The sequence below is a fragment of the Dysidea avara genome, chromosome 9 (genome assembly GCF_963678975.1).
Source record: "Dysidea avara chromosome 9, odDysAvar1.4, whole genome shotgun sequence".
NCBI classification, from domain to species: domain Eukaryota; kingdom Metazoa; phylum Porifera; class Demospongiae; order Dictyoceratida; family Dysideidae; genus Dysidea; species Dysidea avara.
The window spans coordinates 2,096,206-2,115,824 of NC_089280.1; the positions used below are offsets into that span (position 1 = coordinate 2,096,206).

The following is a 19,619-nucleotide window of genomic DNA, read 5'->3' on the forward strand; positions in this document are numbered from 1 at the left end:
AAAACCAAAAGCGTTTTGATAAACTGATTTTCCACTGAAAAACTGCTAAAAACACTCTCAGATTCACCTCCATAGGGCCTAATTTTCAAACATTTCCTGGGGGTCATGCCCCCAGACCAGGCTAGGCTTGCACACTAATTGTAGCTAGTCATTTTTCCAAATAGCTAATTTGAACATGGATACTACATGAATCTTACCACTAGGGCTTTGTGAGAAGGTTTGGTATCTTCTAATGTCTGGCTAGCTATACCTATGTCCCTGTCCGGCTTAACCCTCCTTTCAAACAATCCTAGATCCACCCCTGTGTCTACCAGATAAATAGAAGTTAATAAGCAAGAGTTAATTTATAGCTGTCTCTCATGATCAAAGAATGTAGGACCATTTCAGGAACAGAATGACATGCATGACCTCCAATGCAAACTAGTGACCCCATGCACTTGACACATGATGTCTCAACAGAGCGTAACAGGAAGTAGCACTGTCAGTAAACACAGAGGTGAGTTTCTGGTAGTAGAAGATACCTGTCATGATTATATACTACATTACACACACTACTAGTTATAAACCACCCAAATAGCTGTAGTCATAAACATGGTTGGTTAAATTATGAACTCTTTCTGTCTAGCATTCAGAAGCTATCTGGAGCAGAATTTGTTGTTTGCTACATAATTATGATGAAGCCAAGGGGTCATCCCCCTTACTTTTATTGCAAAATGCTTGCAGGAAAGATAATAGAACAGCCAACTACTCTATTAGAATAGTCACCTTTTCTTAAAGCTGTAAGTACCTACTTGATTATTTATTTGCAATATAAATACTTTCAGAGCTTCTATATTTTCGTTGGGGAATTGAAAGCCCTCAGACCCCCGACCCATAAATTACATCGATTATATCCACATATCTGTTGTATCCTTAGCTACAATTCCATGCACTGCATAAATTTTACTGCCAACTCACAGTGCGTCTGCAGAGTATTACATATACTAATAGCTAGGCAATCATGGACAGTTCCATCACAGGGGCGGATCCAGGACCTGGCAAGGGGAGGGGCACAAATAGGCCAAGTTGTAGGTGGTTGGGGAGAGCCAGCTGCAGATTTTCTTGTTAGCTAGTTGTTGCATTTTTGAAGCAGCAATAATACACCTCTTAGTAGTATCTCACTGTTAATTTTTACCATTTTGGCCTTTGCAGATGGTTGTGAAGTCTTAAAAGCTGTTAAAAGGCTCTGAATGCTTCACGTGATAATTATTTTAGAGGCGCTTAGTACGCATGAAGGTGCAAAACGACAATTTTATAGCTAGTTTGACTTTGGTTCGCTTTAATTTCAGGAATATTTGTAATAAAATGTGCATATTTTCATGAGTTATGTAAGCTGATGTTGGCCTGACAAAGTTTAGTATTTATTATAATCAGTAGTGTGGCTCCTCCTCAAGGAGTTAGTAACTACTAATGAGAATATACTATCTATGGTAAGAGGGAGGGGGGCATTTGCCCCAAATGCCCCATCTTGGATCCGCCATTGCATCATAGATTTATAAACCCCAGGTGCGTGCAAATGGTGTTAAAATAAATTTTGTAAGGGGGATAAAATATTTCAGAGTGGGTCCATTTTTTTCAAACAGCTTTGTTCCGGGAGATCCAAACATTTCGATATACCGGTATTTGGACCCGGGGGGACCGGAATTAGGGGGTCCAAATTATTCGTGACAGTCTCATGATTTTTTCCCCGGACCTATATAATGGCACTCCCTTCCTCCCACACATCTCTATATATAGCTATATAGAATGCTAAGAAAATATTTGAAAAATTAAGTATAAGTCTCATGATAGTCTCGTCCACCAGACCCGAGACCAGACAAGCGCGATCATCGATTAAACGCTTGAGGAAAGGTCTTGGGGGGGACAAGTCCCATGAGATGATTCATGTACGATGTCCCGCGATGGCACGGAAGAGCTGAATCGTAATATAGTGAACCGGAAATTTTTTTGCAAGGTGTCGGATGTGCTACATGGCAAGCGTAATGCTGTTCCCAGTTGCTGCATTTGCTGATGTTGATAAACCAATCACTGACGGACAGGATCATGATCAAGTTGCTGATCGTATTACTTGCCGTCAGTACGACTTCTCAGACCGTTCCTTTTTGTATGAGAAGAAATGCCGAATCACTAACTGATATTCACATAATCGGATTTTTCCCCTGTACTGCCAGTAACGATACTAGAGGTATTCGAGTGGATAATTGTGATGGGATAGACAGAATACCCATTATGAAGTTAGCTCTAGAGGAGATCAATGAGAGATGTGACCTACTACCAGGATATCGACTAGTCGTCGACTATGCTAACTCCGCAGTAAGTATTGCATTATACATAGCTAGTTGTTACATGGATGACTGGTTTCTTGTAAACTATTCAGCATTATAAATAGCAGCTAGGAAGTATTATTAACTAGCTATATTGTACTAATTACTGACTACATGATTTGGTTGGCATTCACAGGCAATTGGTAGAGACACTTAGCTATCAAATAAATAGTTAGCGTCAGAATGCAAAAAAACTAGAACATGAGGAAAACCATCCTGCCAAGGTCTGAATAAAGATAACACAAATCACTTAGCTAATATGTGCTTCAGCCATTAGAAAATCACAATTCAAATTTTGCAATATTTAATTGTGATGGATTAAGTATACACAGTAACTAGGCCGAGGGGTAGCCAACGTCTTGGGACTCTCGTACACTATCTGAGAAATCCAATTAGAAATCTATTAAACATTTAGAAATCCCGAACCACGTACAAAATAGGATATTCTCGTTTTTGTCTGTTCATGAGTTCAATTATGGTTGCCACTCTATACAACGGTTCAAATTGACAGTGCAAAGTAAACCTGTGTCTCTTCTGAAGCTCCTCTAATCCCTATCAGCTACTCTCTTGAGTGTTCCTGCACAAGTCATTAGCAAAAAGTCGAGGTAAAAACATCACGATAAAATCGAAATTAGAATTAGATTATATTTACAAATATATTTTAAAGCAGAAATATTTTTGAAATACTTAAATATTGGGGCTTTCATACACCATGTTGGGGTTTTGCGTGGGCGCTGGCAACTCCCCTGACTAGGCTATATTCTATTGAAAAACTATTAAAGGTATAAGGCAGAATACCTCAGTGCAGGCACGTGACAAGAGCATTTTATGTTACAAATACCAACAGCCTATCTTCTTTTGCATTGGCATTTATAATATTTTGCCAGCAGAATGTATGTTAATCCTCAAAAATGTTGTACTGTAGCTAAATAATAAGTAGTGATTACTGTGGCAAATAGTGAATGATACTGCACACTTTAGTAACAATCACTAAGAATTTCCAGTGACATTCACTATTTGCTGCAGCATTCACTGCTTGTGTGTCATGTGCATGTAATTTTAGTACGTACTACTATTACATACACATGTGTATGCATGTGTATAGTGTGTGGTGCATGCATGCATAAGTGTATATGTGTGGGCAGAATAGCTATAAGCACCAGCCTGGTAATTGAAAAGCTCCAGGCTTGATCCCAGTTATGCCTTTTGTGTACTTGAGCAAGAAACTTTACTCGCACTTCTCCAATCTACCCAGCTTAATGGGAACCTGGTGACCTAGGAATGCAGCAGTCAATGGGTATCTGGTGTTAATTAGAGAAGCGATTGCCCAACTGTCCTTGTCACACACAGTAGGTGAAGGATTCAGGTGCTTATACCTTTACCTGTGAGACAGTATGACTGGTATAATAATGGATGTAAGAAATTATTACCTTATAACTTTGATAAATTGTTTAATGTTTAATTTCTAGCTACAGGCACTGGAACATTTACACAATAGGCTGTCTGTATGATGAGGTAATACCTCTAGTATAAATTAACCAAAATTCCCCATGCAACTGAATCAGTAAGCATGATTAATTCTCTGAATTGACTCAATTTCACAGCACAACATAGTTTCAAAATTGTCATTGTCAGACCATTTGTCAGATCTCAACAAATTTAATATGCTTTGTAAAGTCTTATATATTATGGGTTTCTGTGTCATGATGTTATTAACATTTTATTGAACTTCGTCATGTGTTTCCTATCTATTGCCATTACTGTTTTCAGTTTCATTGCTTTTATTTCAATTTCCAGTGTAATGTTCTCCTATAGGAAAGTTTAACTGCCATACACCTAGATCTGTTTCTCCATGAACCACTTCCTAAAACATTGTGTTGTCACAGGTGGAGTGTGGTCCCTAATGACAAGTACAAAGTAAATAAAACATAATCACTACATACACATTACTACTGATGGGGGAACTAGCAAACAAAAGACACAGGATGTGTTATAATCTGTGTGGGGTAAATATAGGAAACCCAGTACAGGGTCTATAGCATAACATCTCATTATGTACTATACACCTATATAGTTGGGATGAACTCGTTAATAGCTAATACTGTTTACTTGCAGATACGTGTTGATGTCAAACCATTTCATTAATGCTTTGAAAAACTTCAGCCACTAGTACAGTACTTCTTCTCTGTTGCACTGGAAAGCATTCAGTGATAGTAGCAGTAATAAATAACAAGCTTATGATGCAGCTATAATAATGTGGAGTTTGGTATTCCATAGTTAGGTGGGTGGGCTTAATATAGGAATATTAAATGGAGCAAGAAGATGAATGGAACCCAGAAATCCAATTTGGCCATGCCATGGATCCTCACTCCGCTCAAATTACTTCAAATGGAGAAGACCACAAATGGCAAGCCCTCCAAGGTTTCCTAGTAGTTGGCCTCATCAATCTGTGTGTCTGCAGATACACTATATACATAATGTATAAAATTGAATCCTTATAAAGTCATAATAGTGTATATACATTCTGGTGACAAGATATTGTGTGACTGTATGCAAAACAATGTCACATGTAGACACCATGAACATGTAGACACCATGAACATGTAGACACCATGAACATGTAGACACCATCATAACATGTAGACACCATGAACATGTAGACACCATGAACATGTAGACACCATGAACATGTAGACACCATGAACATGTAGACATCATGAACATGTAGACATCATGAACATGTAGACATCATGAACATGTAGACACCATGAACATGTAGACACCATGAACATGTAGACACCATGAACATGTAGACACCATCATAACATGTAGACACCATGAACATGTAGACACCATCATGAACATGTAGACACCATGAACATGTAGACACCATCATAACATGTAGACACCATGAACATGTAGACACCATCATAACATGTAGACACCATGAACATGTAGACACCATCATAACATGTAGACACCATGAACATGTAGACACCATGAACATGTAGACACCATGAACATGTAGACACCATGAACATGTAGACATCATGAACATGTAGACATCATGAACATGTAGACACCATGAACATGTAGACACCATGAACATGTAGACACCATCATAACATGTAGACACCATGAACATGTAGACACCATCATAACATGTAGACACCATGAACATGTAGACACCATGAACATGTAGACACCATGAACATGTAGACACCATGAACATGTAGACACCATGAACATGTAGACATCATGAACATGTAGACATCATGAACATGTAGACACCATGAACATGTAGACACCATGAACATGTAGACACCATGAACATGTAGACATCATGAACATGTAGACATCATGAACATGTAGACACCATGAACATGTAGACACCATGAACATGTAGACACCATGAACATGTAGACACCATGAACATGTAGACACCATGAACATGTAGACACCATGAACATGTAGACACCATGAACATGTACACACCATGAACATGTAGACACCATGAACATGTAGACACCATGAACATGTATGCACACATGTATACATTAGAGACACATTGATTAGTCACACTTACATAAATGTGATCAGTTGTTAATTACACATTATACATTTATGATGTAGACTCTATTATTAAGTGTTCTGTATCACAGGATGTTCACTATATGGTATCCTACAAGACTACCATATAGTGGTTTAACATCGTGGGTAGCTCCTAAAATGATTATTGTAATATGATCCTAGGTGATGATGGAACTGGTATAGCATGCATGGCAAAATGACAATACTACAAAGTGTGCTAAATATAGTTATGAATGCCATCACTTGGTTTCCTATCGCAAAACAGGTGTACATGGAAGGAAGTTGTGTATACATAAAAATTCCAAGGTCTTATGTGCTATTACAGGTGTATACATGTGAAAATGTGGTACGAGTCACTGACTAATAATAGTTTTAATGGAGCCCAAAGAATTAAATTGTTAGGCAGTTTAGTTACTAGAGTATATCCTCAAATTATACATTATCTGTCCTATAAATAGTTATTACCTAATGTGGGTAATTACCATCTAATCTTCACAGTGTTCATCAATTCCACCAGTATATCACCTCATCCAACAAACTGATCCATCACAACCAACTAAACTAATGATCCTTGGAACTGCTTGTTCTATAGCCAGTATCATAATGGGAGAAATTGCTGAGAGACGTTTAAACATCACACAAGTATGATCATGTATTGTTGCTGTTGTTGTTGATGATGATGTTGTCGTCATCATCTTGTACATCAAAACACACAATAGAATACTTCAAGTAAACAGTTCTGACCTGTTTAGATAGAATGGTTTGTATGTATGAAAGGTTTTACCTAAAATATATGAAAGTGAAAGCCATATATGTGCAATTATTTCTATCAGATTGTGCCTGTAGTTTTACGGCTCCTTTAGAGTGTTTAAAAACAGTTACTTTTACCACATTCTGAAAGATTTTCTGTTTGCACCTGTAAATTGAAACACATTCATGGTACTAATTTTAAACAAAAATAAATATTTTGAATGCACTTGTAAATGGGCTTATAACTTAGTTTTAAAAGCATCCAAACATGCCCTAAGGCAATGTTTCTGACGTGGCACCGTATCTCAAATGATTTAGTATACCTCACAAAATTTGGTGCTTTTATCTTAAAGTAAATGATTTCGTCAACATTTGTTGCTTATAGCCACTCTACTATAATAGTTATACTTTAAGGCAATAAAGTTAAGTAGTAGCTAAGCACTTTCAGTTTTAGGTTTATTGTGCATCGTATTTACTTTTATTGTAAATTTTAGGTGATAAGTAATTTATTCTAATATTTTTAGTTTTAGTACAAGTTTTTATGGTACTTTTAGTTTTAGTCTTTTACAAATAATATAACTACTTCAGTTTTAGTTTTAGGCCCAACTAAATTGTTTGGTTTTAGGTAACTAAAAATAATACTACCACTGCAACACTGTGCTATTTCAGTAATAGTTTGAGCATGCACTCAAACAAAAACAATAAGCTTGGTGCCATTCTTTCTTCTAATGCTGTATGCACAGGTTCATCGGTCATAATAGTGTTATAAGAAAAGTAAACAAACTGGTACAAGGAAGAAATGGAAATTTTAAATTGATTAGAGATCAAAGAAATAGTGAACCAAGGAAGATTGCCTACACCTGCAGATATAGTTACTAGTGGACTTTTAATCCCTATTTCAGTCTATTTCTGTCTATTTCTTTGATCCCTAATCAAACTTAAAATTCCTAAGTTTCCTTGTACTTGAATTAAACAATGGAATATATTGTGGATATTATCCTTACTCAAATACTACAATACATGTCATAATATAGCTACAGTAGATCTTCAGTTCCACTGTTTCTAGAAAATTGTTTAAAGAGTTTGAATTTATTCTGACACGTTATATACAGGTTGATCACATGTCACCAAGCATCTTACAATATCTCAACCCATTCATTCCTAACATCTTAGTATTATTATGAAGTTTACTAATGTGCAAATTACATGTTGATAAACTGCTGCCTTTTAAATTCTATGTAGCTGTCCTGCTAAGAAACAAAGGCAATGTTGTGCACACTTCTCGTGAATATACAATAAGATCTCATGATAAATGCATTGATTTCCTGTTCGGCTGCACAACCCCATGTGACAATGACACATGGCCAACCCCTCCTTTGAAAATAGAACATAAGTACTCATATAGAACAAATACTCTAATAAAACAGTCACTCTAACTTTAAACAAGGTGTCAAATACTTGTTTTACTAGTCTCTTCCCCTCCTGGCCATACATGATATCCTACAAGTGTAATCATTTTCATATAACTAATCCATTCAGGTATCCTATGCTGCCACTTCTCCATTGTTTGGAAATCAAGAAAAATATCCAAGATTTTACCGGATGGTAACAGAAGTAACACAATACTTTGATGGATATGATGCAATTCTAAGGAAGTTCAATTGGAAAAAAGTAGCAGTAGTGTATTACGATGATGACTTTACACTGAATGTACGTGGGACTGTGGTGTGTGCATTTGTGGGTATATGCTGATAAACACCATACCATCGAAAGTCACAGTTTTAAATGCATACCTTATTGACTTGATCACAGGCAGTAGTGGGTTAATGCTTCAGACTGGGTATAGTAAACCAATATTATAACATGTCTGTTATTATCAAAAAACAATTGATAATTGTGTACTCCAAGTACAATCTTAAGATGATTTTGTAATACTGCATGTTAATCAGTTGGTGTCATTTTTGTCCATACATTCTCAAACTCAACAACACCATTGCATGTCTTGTGATCTTCTTCCTTAAAAGGTTGGAAACAATGTTGTACGGCACCTGAACAATTCTGAATTTGAGATAATTTTGAATTTGATATTTGCAGATGGAACTGAAGATTATGTCATTCAGCAGATTAAGGTTATCATAGTACAATATAAACACTAACTTGTAGTAATAGTGCTTCTGTTGTTAACAGAGTGTCAATGCTAGAATTGTAATATTGGTTGTACCTCCATCACCATTGAACGTACTGGTTAACTTTTGGTGCAGGGTAAGTTTATATGTTTATATGTACGAAATGCATGAGGCTACATACAATGTATACTTGAATTCCAGTGATCAATATACTAGCTTGTTAATGCAAATGACAGTAGTGATTGTTCAATGATTGCCTGTATGTTGTATTAAATGTACTGAAGGATGGTTATAGAATTATAGTAAGGTCTGAATGAAATTCATGTCCTTTTACTATTAGTCAACCATTATATACACAGTCCAATAGTCTACTAACTGGCACATTTCACTTCACAAAGTTATGGTGTACTTGATGTGTAACGAATTCTGTACTGAAACCAACCAATAATCCTACCACATATTACACTTTTACTACTTGTGACCAGACTTTGCAAAATCATCCCAACAGGTGCAAACTGTATTAGTCAAACACCATTACGAAGTCTATGTTCTATCGGGAAACATGAAGTTTTTTGTGTCTTGTGCCAGCAAAATATCATTATTCTTTTACCCTATCACCCACCACTCGTACACAAAGTACACACTTTCAGTTGTGAATTGTTACTCCAAGCCTGTGTCACACTGGGATAAATATAGACAAGACAAAGTGAAAAATCAAACCCATAGCTGTTATTGATTCACGCTTGCCTGAAGGTTGGCAGCAGGTTGGTAGGTAGCACAACAATTAATTACAAAAATTAAATGCAGTGAATTCAGTCATTATAAAAGAACACACACATCAACTATCAATTACTTAAATGCAAAGTGATAATTTTTCTCCTATTCGGTTCTACCTGTTTAATACTTCAAAAACAAAGAACAGTACAAGAGGTGCTTAAACAAGGTGACTTGCCTTATCAACATATAGAACAAAGTAATCCAGGAATGAAAGCATAGTTGTTTACCCTTTAGAAAGCTACTTATGGTCATGCACTGTATGCTCTATTAGAGATTATGTAGTTTGCCCCAGGCCAAAGAGACATTGATCAGTGCAAACCTGTAGCATAGTCAAGGTATGCTTGGCTGAAAGCATCAGTCAGCCAGTCAGTTAGTAGAAAATTTAGTTAAATATCCTTCTCACAGGTCCCTAGTAGGGTCACAGAATATTTTGTAGATGCTTTTTGGAAGTGCTTGGAGTCATTTATGTACTTGGTTATGCCTGACAAATATTGCCAAGCTGTTGTAAAGGAAAAGTGAAACTGGTTTTTGGGTTATATGTTTAGGCAAGAAATTAGAACTCACCCAAGCCTCCATGATTCCAGTACTACTGTACTGTATGATGCACTGTCACCACAATACTATTTATGTATGTATGTATGTGTGTGTGTGTGTATGTATGTATGTATGTATGTATGTATGTATGTATGTATGTATGTATGTATATGTATGTATGTGTGTGTGTATGTACGTATGTATGTATGTATGTATGTATGTATGTATGTATGTATGTGTGTATGTATGTATGTGTGTGTATGTATGTATGTATGTATGTACGTACGTGTGTATGTAGTGTGTATGTCAGTTCCTCAATCAGGTATGTACTTTTGAAATGGCTATAAATTTACTTAGGCTATCAAGAGCAGAATAACTGGACCCAACTTTGTATGGCTCCTTCCTGGATGGTTCCTACCTGACTGGTGGAATGTCACTGACTCTGATTGTGATGCTGAAGAAATGAGAGATGCTTTGGAACATTCATTGGTATTTGTGGATAATGGAAAGCTTATTAATGATGCTTCAAGAATGTTAGTATCTAACAAAGTGAGGTTTATATGATTATAGTAAGTGATTATTATTTATTCAATCATACTAATAGAACGTGTCACAATTTAAGGAAGATCTACAAAATAAAACTACTATATATGGTGTTGACACGGATGTAGATGTTGGATCTAGAGTTGGATATATATATGATGCAGTGTGGACCATTGCTCTTGCCTTAAACTCATCCATATCAATACTGGAAGATAGAGGGTTGGGAAGACTGGAAAACTTCACTTATGATTCAGTTGAAATGGCAAATGTGTTCACTGAAGCTGTTGCTAATGTGTCATTTCAAGGAATATCGGTTAGTTACAATATCCTTATAGCTACATGGTATTTTAAAGCTATGCTGTTGCATAAGTAATAACACACAATAATAATCTGAAATATTACATTAGGGAAATGTGTCCTTTGAAGATGGCAATGCTACCCGACCTGCTTCTCTTCTAATATTTCAATATCAAAGTAAGTGTTAAATTGTCACCTATTATTTTAGTAGGTAAGCTTGGAGTTCATGGAGTTGTAATAGTAGTCGGAAGGTCCTGTGTGTTGTGGTACTATAAAACATGTTGGCACTGTCAAAATCCATGAAGTTACTTCAGAAAATAAATGTAACAAGTTGATGTTGTGCTACTTCTAAAAACCAGGTGCCATGCAGCTAACTAACTCATCTGGAATTAACCATAGATAGTATATGCTACTATGAATTAATCAACTATGTATTACTATGGGTAGTTTTGGGTTGTGCAATAGTATTGTTAGCTAATTATTGTATTTCGTAATTCATGAAATTTTTGTATTTCATTCAATTATGTTGCAATGCACTGCTAAGGAAGTGCTTGTTAAACAAACCGCTTTTACCAATATATTACGCACAGAATTATTTTCTAAACTGTTTTATAGTTTGACTATCGTATTTTTTCTCACAAATTCACTTGACAAAAGGGATATGGCCCCTTTCAACAACTCGAAGCGATAGGCTATTCCTGGTAGTGTACGAGGCCTGCACTGTTGTTTTTCAGTTGTTAAACGCCTGAAAACCTCAAAGGGAAGGTAATTTACAAAGTCTGAGGAAAGTCGCCACACCCGTATTTCAGTCCACCGAAAAGAAACCACGACCTCACTGAGAGCAAACTTCACCTGTGCAGAAGTTTAATACAGACTTCATTTCGCTTTTGCTTCTTACGTAAAAGCTGCTTTTACCATTATTAACAATTTTGCTCATGTGGGTGCGTACGGACAAACATAGATAGGTAGATATGTAGATAGGTACACACACACTTTTACAAAAACAATTTCAATAAACCAGGCGCATGCCCACAGCTGGCCTTCAACCGGCTGTGGGCATGCGCCTGGTTTAAAAAGGGTCTATTGTATATGCATATAGTATAATAGTATTGTTTAGTGAAGTTTATACTATACTGCCTTCGCAATAAGCAGTGCTGTTCACATATGGCAACCAATCCCTTCATAGCAACCTGAAGAATGCCACCAATTTTATTGTATGTTTGACTGATTGACTGACTGACTGACTGACTGACTGACTGACTGACTGACTGACTGACTGACTGACTGACTGACTGACTGACTGACTGACTGACTGACTGACTGACTGACTGACTGACTAGCAGACCAACTAGCTGACTGATCAATACCTAACTGATGCCTTCAAAGTGTAACCCAATAAACAGCTAGTACTACGAACATGATGTTTCACAGCATTTTGCCCCAATATGTACCTTTTGTCAGGATAAGTGAAATTGTAGGAAAGCAGAAATGGGAACAATTAGTGGAAATGACTGATAAAGGTCATCACATTGAATTTTTCACCTAAGTGCTTCTTTGTAGCTTTGTGCTGTATTCTTTTGCAAAAGCAATTGCAACTATAATGACAATCAAGAGCATTGGGTAACTGGGTACTATCAAACAGTGTGGTAGTACTGTTTAAGTAGGGTTTGCATCAAAAGTGACAAGCGCTGCCTAAAATTCTGCCTTTAAAAATCATCCTAGAGACATCTTACGCCACAAAAATCACGAATAAATTAGTCTAAATACAACATTAAAAACAAGAAAACACTTCCCAGTGACTGAATATAGAATTTTTTTTAATTGCCAAAACTTGAAATTTTGTCTCACTCACTGCCTCACTCACTCACTGCCTCACTCACTCACTGATCACAGTCACAAGCCTAGAGCCCACCAACGAAGCAGCGCACGGTCACCATTTTACACCACAACAACAAACTCACCAGTGAGATGTGCCTTTTTGGGTTCTGACGAGTGTACGCCCTGTGCGCCTTGTCTTTCCTTTTATCTTCAATCAGGTTGGTTGTCTTCTTCTTCAAGCATCGAAACCATACCAAGGCATTAATTTTCTATTTCAACACTTTTCTGTAGACACCACAAAATTATTTCAGAAAGTGCTTATGCTGCTGAAAGAGCAGGGCACTTATAATTTCAAGTGTTGCAGTGAAACATAAGGCTGCTGAGTTGTCACTTCAACTTTTGCCAATGTCTGGACTGCATTCAACGAAGGGATTTTGAGATGGACTGATACTCAATGCCTTGTTCCTCTGAATACACTGACTCAGCCACTCAGTGCCAGATGGCGAGATCAGCAAGTGATTCATGCGATTGCTTAGTACTCGAGTAGAAATTGTATTACTTCATCCTGTTAGTTGAGACTAAGTTCCAGACAACTGAAAGGGCCTGTTTGTTTGAACAACTTCTGGCCGGGGTGAATAGAATGCACACCATCAAGGTCATAGATCTGAGCGCCACTGCTACTACGATCAAAGGTAAGCTATGCACGCTACTAGGGGCCTATGTGCTTCCAATTTTGGTACTTTAATAAGCTGTAACTAGCTAGGCTGTGCTACAACAAAAGTAAACAAACTAGTATTTTAAAAAATAGTTAATTTAAAAATGAAGTAGGGATCTATACAATAAAAAGTAGTGAAACAAGAGATGAATGATGGTATTACAGTATAGCTTGATGGGAAAGTCCCTACTTTGGCACATTAGCTATAATTTTGCTCAATGCCAAAATAGGAGTTTTCCCACCAAGCTATGCTGTAATAACATCATTCATCTCTTGTTTCACTACTTTTTATTGCATAGATCCCTAATTCATTTTTTAAATTAATAATTTTTTAAAATACTAGTACACCACACATGTAGATCCACACATGTAGATGTTGGTAATGGAGACAATTAGCACCTATGTGATCCAAGCTCATCTTTTATGTCAAGCTTTATTACATAGCTAGCCATTTAACTGGCTGATCTTCTCCAACACATATTGTTGTTCATAACTATGTAGTGCTGTGTAATGGAACTTAATGAGATGATTATTTACTTGCCAGTAATAATTCGTATTTGGGGTGCATGTTTGCAAATATGTCTGGCATCATTTATTCCTTTAATGTAGTGTTATAGAAGTTTGATAGAAAGAATTGCAATAAAACATGTGAAAATTTCATATATTATGTAGCTTATATGCCAACTACACAATAAATATATATATATATATATTACTTACAAGCAGCATTTCTCGATACATTTAAATATGTAGCTAAGTGATATAGACTGTTTTTTCCTAGAGATAGTCATAATTGTGTTACAAACAGTTAACAAACAAGTGTATGGAATTTTGAAAGATAGTATATAGGAATCATTGTTAGATCCCTAAAGGATAGGTTACTATTAGATATATACTTCGGGTGATCATCCTCCTTAATTGCTTCAGTACTCTTTATTGTAACAATCCCTACTAATATGTAGCTTGTAAAATTCCTAATATGTGACTGGATTTTGGAAAAAGAACCAAATCACACATTAGAAGTTTCAAGATAAACAATTTTAAAAACTTCGAGTCAGCATAACTTGCCAAAGATAGCAAAGCAAGTACATGTATGAAATTTACACAAGAGATGCATCAATCTATTACCTTTAGTCCACTAAATTAAATAGAAAAGCTGAGCAGTTGGACAAGCGAAGTAGTATCACAAGTGCTCACAAAGAAGTGGAGGGTAGGGGTGGTGGAGATAGACTTCACAATTGAAGTCCAGACACAAGATTACAGGGTTGTGCTGGCTTCTGAGTGGTTGATATGCAGCAGAATCAGCAGAAAAAATATTTGGCCAACAATATCAGGCTATCCACCAGTAAATCACTGATTTTTGCAAGCCAAGCCCTTCACAAACCAGAAACCACCATTCAAGCTCTCTACACCACCCAGAAAAGATGTCTGTTAAAACCAGCCTCGAGTAGTTTGAGTTGAGGGTCAAAATTAGTAGTACAATAGTGTAGCTATCCACTGGTGGTGTTTGCCTGATGTGTGATATGGATCAGTTTTGTAAAATCTGGTCACATACAAATTTGTGTAAGTAAAACATTATCATCATGATGTGGTTTAGATGGTGTTCCTGAGCCAATACTGATCTTCAGTCTATTACAAACTAATGATTCTGAAAAGTTACAATTTGTATCAAACAGTAGCTTTATCTGGCAAGGTATGTACAACTATAATGATAAAACTGTTATCAGTTTATATCATCTCCCTAGGTGGGGATGTACCTAGAGATTCTCCTATTCCAATTGTTAGAGAAAGCAATTTGGTAGAATTTATAATAGCTGGTGTTGTGTCTTCTATTGGAATATTATCAACAGTTTTCTTCTTTGTGTTTAACCTCTACTATAGAAAACACCCGTGAGTCAGCTAGTATACAGGCTCAGTGCAAAGTACTGTATACACAAGTGATTATGTGACTGAATCTGGGAAAACCCCCGGGGAAAACTGGTCTTTTTGCCAATGACAGCAGATTTACTTTTCACCAAAAACACAATTAAAGCTACATGAATAAACTATCAAATTGCATTATCAAAATCAGCTAGACTTTAGTGGTCTGCTCTTGCTGGCTGTTTTTCCAGTGGCAATCACAAGTGGTCTGGGGGCCCTGATGGAGTTTTGGCCAGCCTGGGGATGACTGTATGTAGCTGTGCAGCTCTGTGGTGTTGAATAGAGACCTGTACTCATTTTATTAACTGGTTTTGAGACCTAAATGGCCCATCCCTGTGCCTTAACTCCTCTTTAATTTTTTGCAACAGTCTTTGGCCTCTGCTTCCTACCCCTTTTGGAGCTGGCCTGATACAGTTTTAAAACTATCTAAAATGGTGGGTAACTCTGCTTGTATAGTGGATACCCTGGAAGGCAAGGAAGTGGTGTAAAACGTGTGAAAATTTGGTACACATAGCTTCAACCATTGGCAAGCTACAACACACTGAATACTTATCACCAGCATTTCTTAATACAGTGGAACCTCGATTATCCGAATTAATCAGGGGAAAGTGTGTTCATATAATTGAATAGTACATAAAATCGAATATCCATACATTGCTTTGCTCAAGTACTCTAATAATGCATACACTTGTTGACAAAATACTCTAATTGAGCAGTCAATTTGGCATACGGATAATCGAGTGTTCAGTTAATCAGTATTCAGATAATTTAGGTTCCACTGTATTTTTAAATAGGCAATAAGACCAGTTTTCCCAGACTAAGTCACATATAATGATTTTGAAGTAAATCTTGCTAGTAACATAAAAGGCAGATGTTCACTTAATAACTATTAATACTTGTAGTGTAGAAGAAATGTATAATCAAGTTAATATGTTTATAGGGCTTAGAAAGGATTTTCTGACTTAGTTCCTTATCGTATTAAAATAGATATACTCTAATAGAACAGTCCTATACTCGGCTGCTACCTACTATCACAACTACTGCTATTATATTATGCCTACCACCATGCATCACTGTTTACTAAAGGCTGGATTCCTTTCTTCCTGTCAATATGCACATGATGTGGCAGTCTGGCTTTCTTGTTGGTCACACAACACACTACCATGTGTCTTGATATATCGTATAAAAGAAAACGTTACCTATAGGTATCCCTCTGTTTCTTTAGAGTTGTAAGAAAAAGCAGTTACCGACTCAATTCACTAATTTTAGTAGCAGTGTTTGTAGGGTTTGTTGGTACCCTCCTACATGTTATTAAACTAGATGATGATATGTCTGAAGTTGTCACTACAACTATTTGTAATGTAAGTTGAATCACTAAAATAACCTGTTTAACTAGATTATATACACAGGCAAGAAACTGGACTAACAAGTTAGCTTTTGTAGTTGCTTTTGGTACACTGTTTGTTAAAATCTGGAGACTATACAGAATTTTTTTAAACAGAGCATTGATAAATCGAGTAAGTGTTACTTTAGATTTAGTATATATTTATGTGATTAACTATACTGTACAGAAACATTTGGATGATAAATATTTACTTCTGATAGTAGCAGTTATAGTAGCACCAATCTTAGTAGTACTAATTGTCCAAGTTGCCACATTTCCACTAAAGTTACATCGACATGAGATTATAAATGAGGTAACGTTTTCTCAAATTTTGTACAATACGGTTTGTGAAATTGTGTGGTTATAAATCTTCATGTGTTTAATGCACCTAACATTGTTGATTACTCTAGGATGATTTGATGACAGTAGAAATTTATAAAGACTGCAGTGGAGATCATGGGTTCATATTCTTAGGAGTTTGTTACATTGAATATGTTCTACTAGCATTGTTTAGTATACTAGTAGCTTATCAGACTCAGAAAAATATTGGTGTTTATCGTAAACATCTTGAATCAGCTGTGATCAACCTGACAACAATACTAGCTGTCCTGTTGTCCTCTATTTGTCAAGTTGTCGTGATCATTCTTCATTTGAATGACCAACAAGAAGGAGTATTATTAGTGATTACACTGCGTGATTGTCTTTGGATGTTTCCAATGATCTATTTGTTGTTCATTCCTAAGGTACAGTTGCTACTCTGTACAGTGGATAATATAGCTGGGTATTTTTGAGGGGCACCATTCGCCACTAAAAACTATCATAGAAATGTGATATTTGACAGCAATCACTTCTACGGAATAGTCTTAGTGCATTCAACTTCAAGTATAGCATTAAAAACAATAAAACACTTACACTTGCAAACAGCCAGATTTAATTGCCAAAACTGGATGTTTAGCCCACCCTCTCGCCTGCCAAATACTCGCCCACCCTGCCCACTTGCCTGCCCACCTGCCTGTGTGTAAGGCAGCATAGCCAAGTGGCTAAAGCATTGGCCTAGTAATTGAAAGGTTCGAAGTTTGATGCCCAAATTGGTATTGTTGTTTCCTTGAGCAGGAAACTTTACTCACATGGCTCCAGTATACCCAGCTATTAAAATGTGGATCTGGTGGCCAGGTATCAACTGGGGAAGCAAATGCCATATCTAGCTTGTAGTGAGTAAAGTTCAAGGTGGGACTTTGGTTGCCTAAACCTTCATCTGTGAGACATGGCACAACCTTCTGGAGGTTACTAGTCCTGCCCCATGCAAAGTCATAAAGATTTGTTGAGATTCCATTTATCCAGAGATTTCAGATTCTTGACCAAGATTTTGGGATATCAAATTGCTTTGTGTTGGAATCCAGTTGGTGTTGAGCCTCATTCCTACTGTACAGTACTACTGTATTGCTACTGCATGATGGCAAATAATTTCTCTGAAAATGAATACCAGTGCCTAATAGCCAGAGTCTACATACAGTATAATAATAGATATGAGAAAGTGGTGTTGCCTACTGGTAGTTAGTTGATGGGGATGTCTTGTTGGTGTAGTATTGACAGCTGTTAAACTAAATTTGGCTAAAGCCTTGCCAGTTCTACTAATGTATATAAAAACTGAGAAAATGTAAACAGCCCATCTGGCTAAGGGGATTCATGTATGCATATTGAAACAGATACCAGACACATCGTATAAGTATATTATGAAGTTGGTTCACATACCAATGTCATTTTTCAACAGTGTTCGCTTCTTTCTGTGTGATAGGACAGGTTTAGAGTTGGGATAGTTACTTCAGTTGGGATAGTTACTTCAGAAAAGTAACGAGTTACTCACTACTTTTATCCCATGTACAGTTACAGTTGCTTTTTAAAAGGTAACTAAGTATCTAGTTACTAGTTACTTTCATAAATAAATCATGCTTGATTATTTTCCCGGGTATATGTTTCAGCCAGGGAAGAAGAGTATAATATGTGCCCTTTCTGAAAATAACAATTCTGTGGCTACAGTTTCATCTGTTACGTCTGTTATTCAAGCTGATCACAAAGAACAGTGCACAGAAAGTGTCTACGTAATGTGGACAAAAATTGAAGTACTTGAAGCATAATTACCCAGCATTACAATGTAACTATTGTAACATTGTTATTTTTCCGACCGTTACTCTTAGTTACAAGTTACTAGTTACAAGGAATGCAACTAGTTATATTACTAGTTACTTTACAAGTAATATAACGTTACGAAGTAACCAGTTACCCCCAACTCTGTAAATAATTATATATTAAAGTGAAATACAGTGACTGTAGCTAATTAGTTACTCTGTGGAATTACAACTACCATGTTAGTGATCACACCATTTCTTACAGGTATACAGAGTGAAGAAAATGCCCCAGTTCATTAATAAAGTTAATGAGTCTGTAGCAAATACTTTTTGGAGCAGGAAGAGTGTAGAACTACCAGACTTTGACTTCCACAGAAGAAGTTCAGATGCTATTGCAACACACAATGAAAAGACACAGGAAACGTCTCTCAATTCAATTTCAAATTTGTATCCTGAAACTAAAGTAACATTTTCAACTGTGTTTGAGAATCACAGTGCTCCATATGGAATAGACCAGAATACATTAAATGTGCCATATCATTTGTGTGACACTGATACACTAAATGGTGTTCAGTTACAGTAAAATCTTTTTTATTCATTCTAGTTTTGCAGTTTGTGTTGAACCTTGTGTGTTTAGTTTTTTGTATTTTTTTTTCATATTCAAGTTTTATAGAA

General features: G+C 36.4%; 1 protein-coding gene across 4 annotated transcripts; it reads left to right on the plus strand.

Annotated features, from left to right (window-relative positions):
• Window positions 1-1,803: 1,803 nt before the first annotated feature.
• Window positions 1,804-19,619, plus strand: LOC136265402 (gamma-aminobutyric acid type B receptor subunit 2-like). Of its 4 annotated transcripts, none has more exons than XM_066060241.1 (16): window positions 2,214-2,352; window positions 4,479-4,784; window positions 6,453-6,596; window positions 8,244-8,414; window positions 8,729-8,833; window positions 8,892-8,966; window positions 10,499-10,690; window positions 10,746-10,997; window positions 11,092-11,158; window positions 15,112-15,207; window positions 15,260-15,404; window positions 16,660-16,795; window positions 16,844-16,951; window positions 17,006-17,131; window positions 17,229-17,561; window positions 19,210-19,619. In XM_066060241.1, the coding sequence occupies exons 2-16, from the start codon at window positions 4,686-4,688 to the stop codon at window positions 19,525-19,527; spliced, it is 2,367 nt and encodes a 788-aa protein (XP_065916313.1). In that variant the 5' UTR covers window positions 2,214-2,352; window positions 4,479-4,685; the 3' UTR covers window positions 19,528-19,619. The 4 variants fall into 4 exon arrangements, with proteins under 4 accessions (XP_065916312.1, XP_065916313.1, XP_065916314.1 ...); XM_066060242.1 differs by having other exon boundaries at window positions 4,479-4,644; XM_066060240.1 differs by lacking the exon at window positions 4,479-4,784 and having other exon boundaries at window positions 1,804-2,352.

Excerpts from the sequence above, each read along its gene's own strand:
- LOC136265402 (XM_066060240.1), top strand. The coding sequence starts at position 2,050 with ATGTTGATAAACCAATCACTGACGGACAGGATCATGATCAAGTTGCTG. Across the intron at positions 17,132-17,228 it reads GACATGAGATTATAAATGAG|GATGATTTGATGACAGTAGA; the intron begins GTAACGTTTTCT and ends TGATTACTCTAG. Across the intron at positions 17,562-19,209 it reads ATTTGTTGTTCATTCCTAAG|GTATACAGAGTGAAGAAAAT; the intron begins GTACAGTTGCTA and ends CATTTCTTACAG.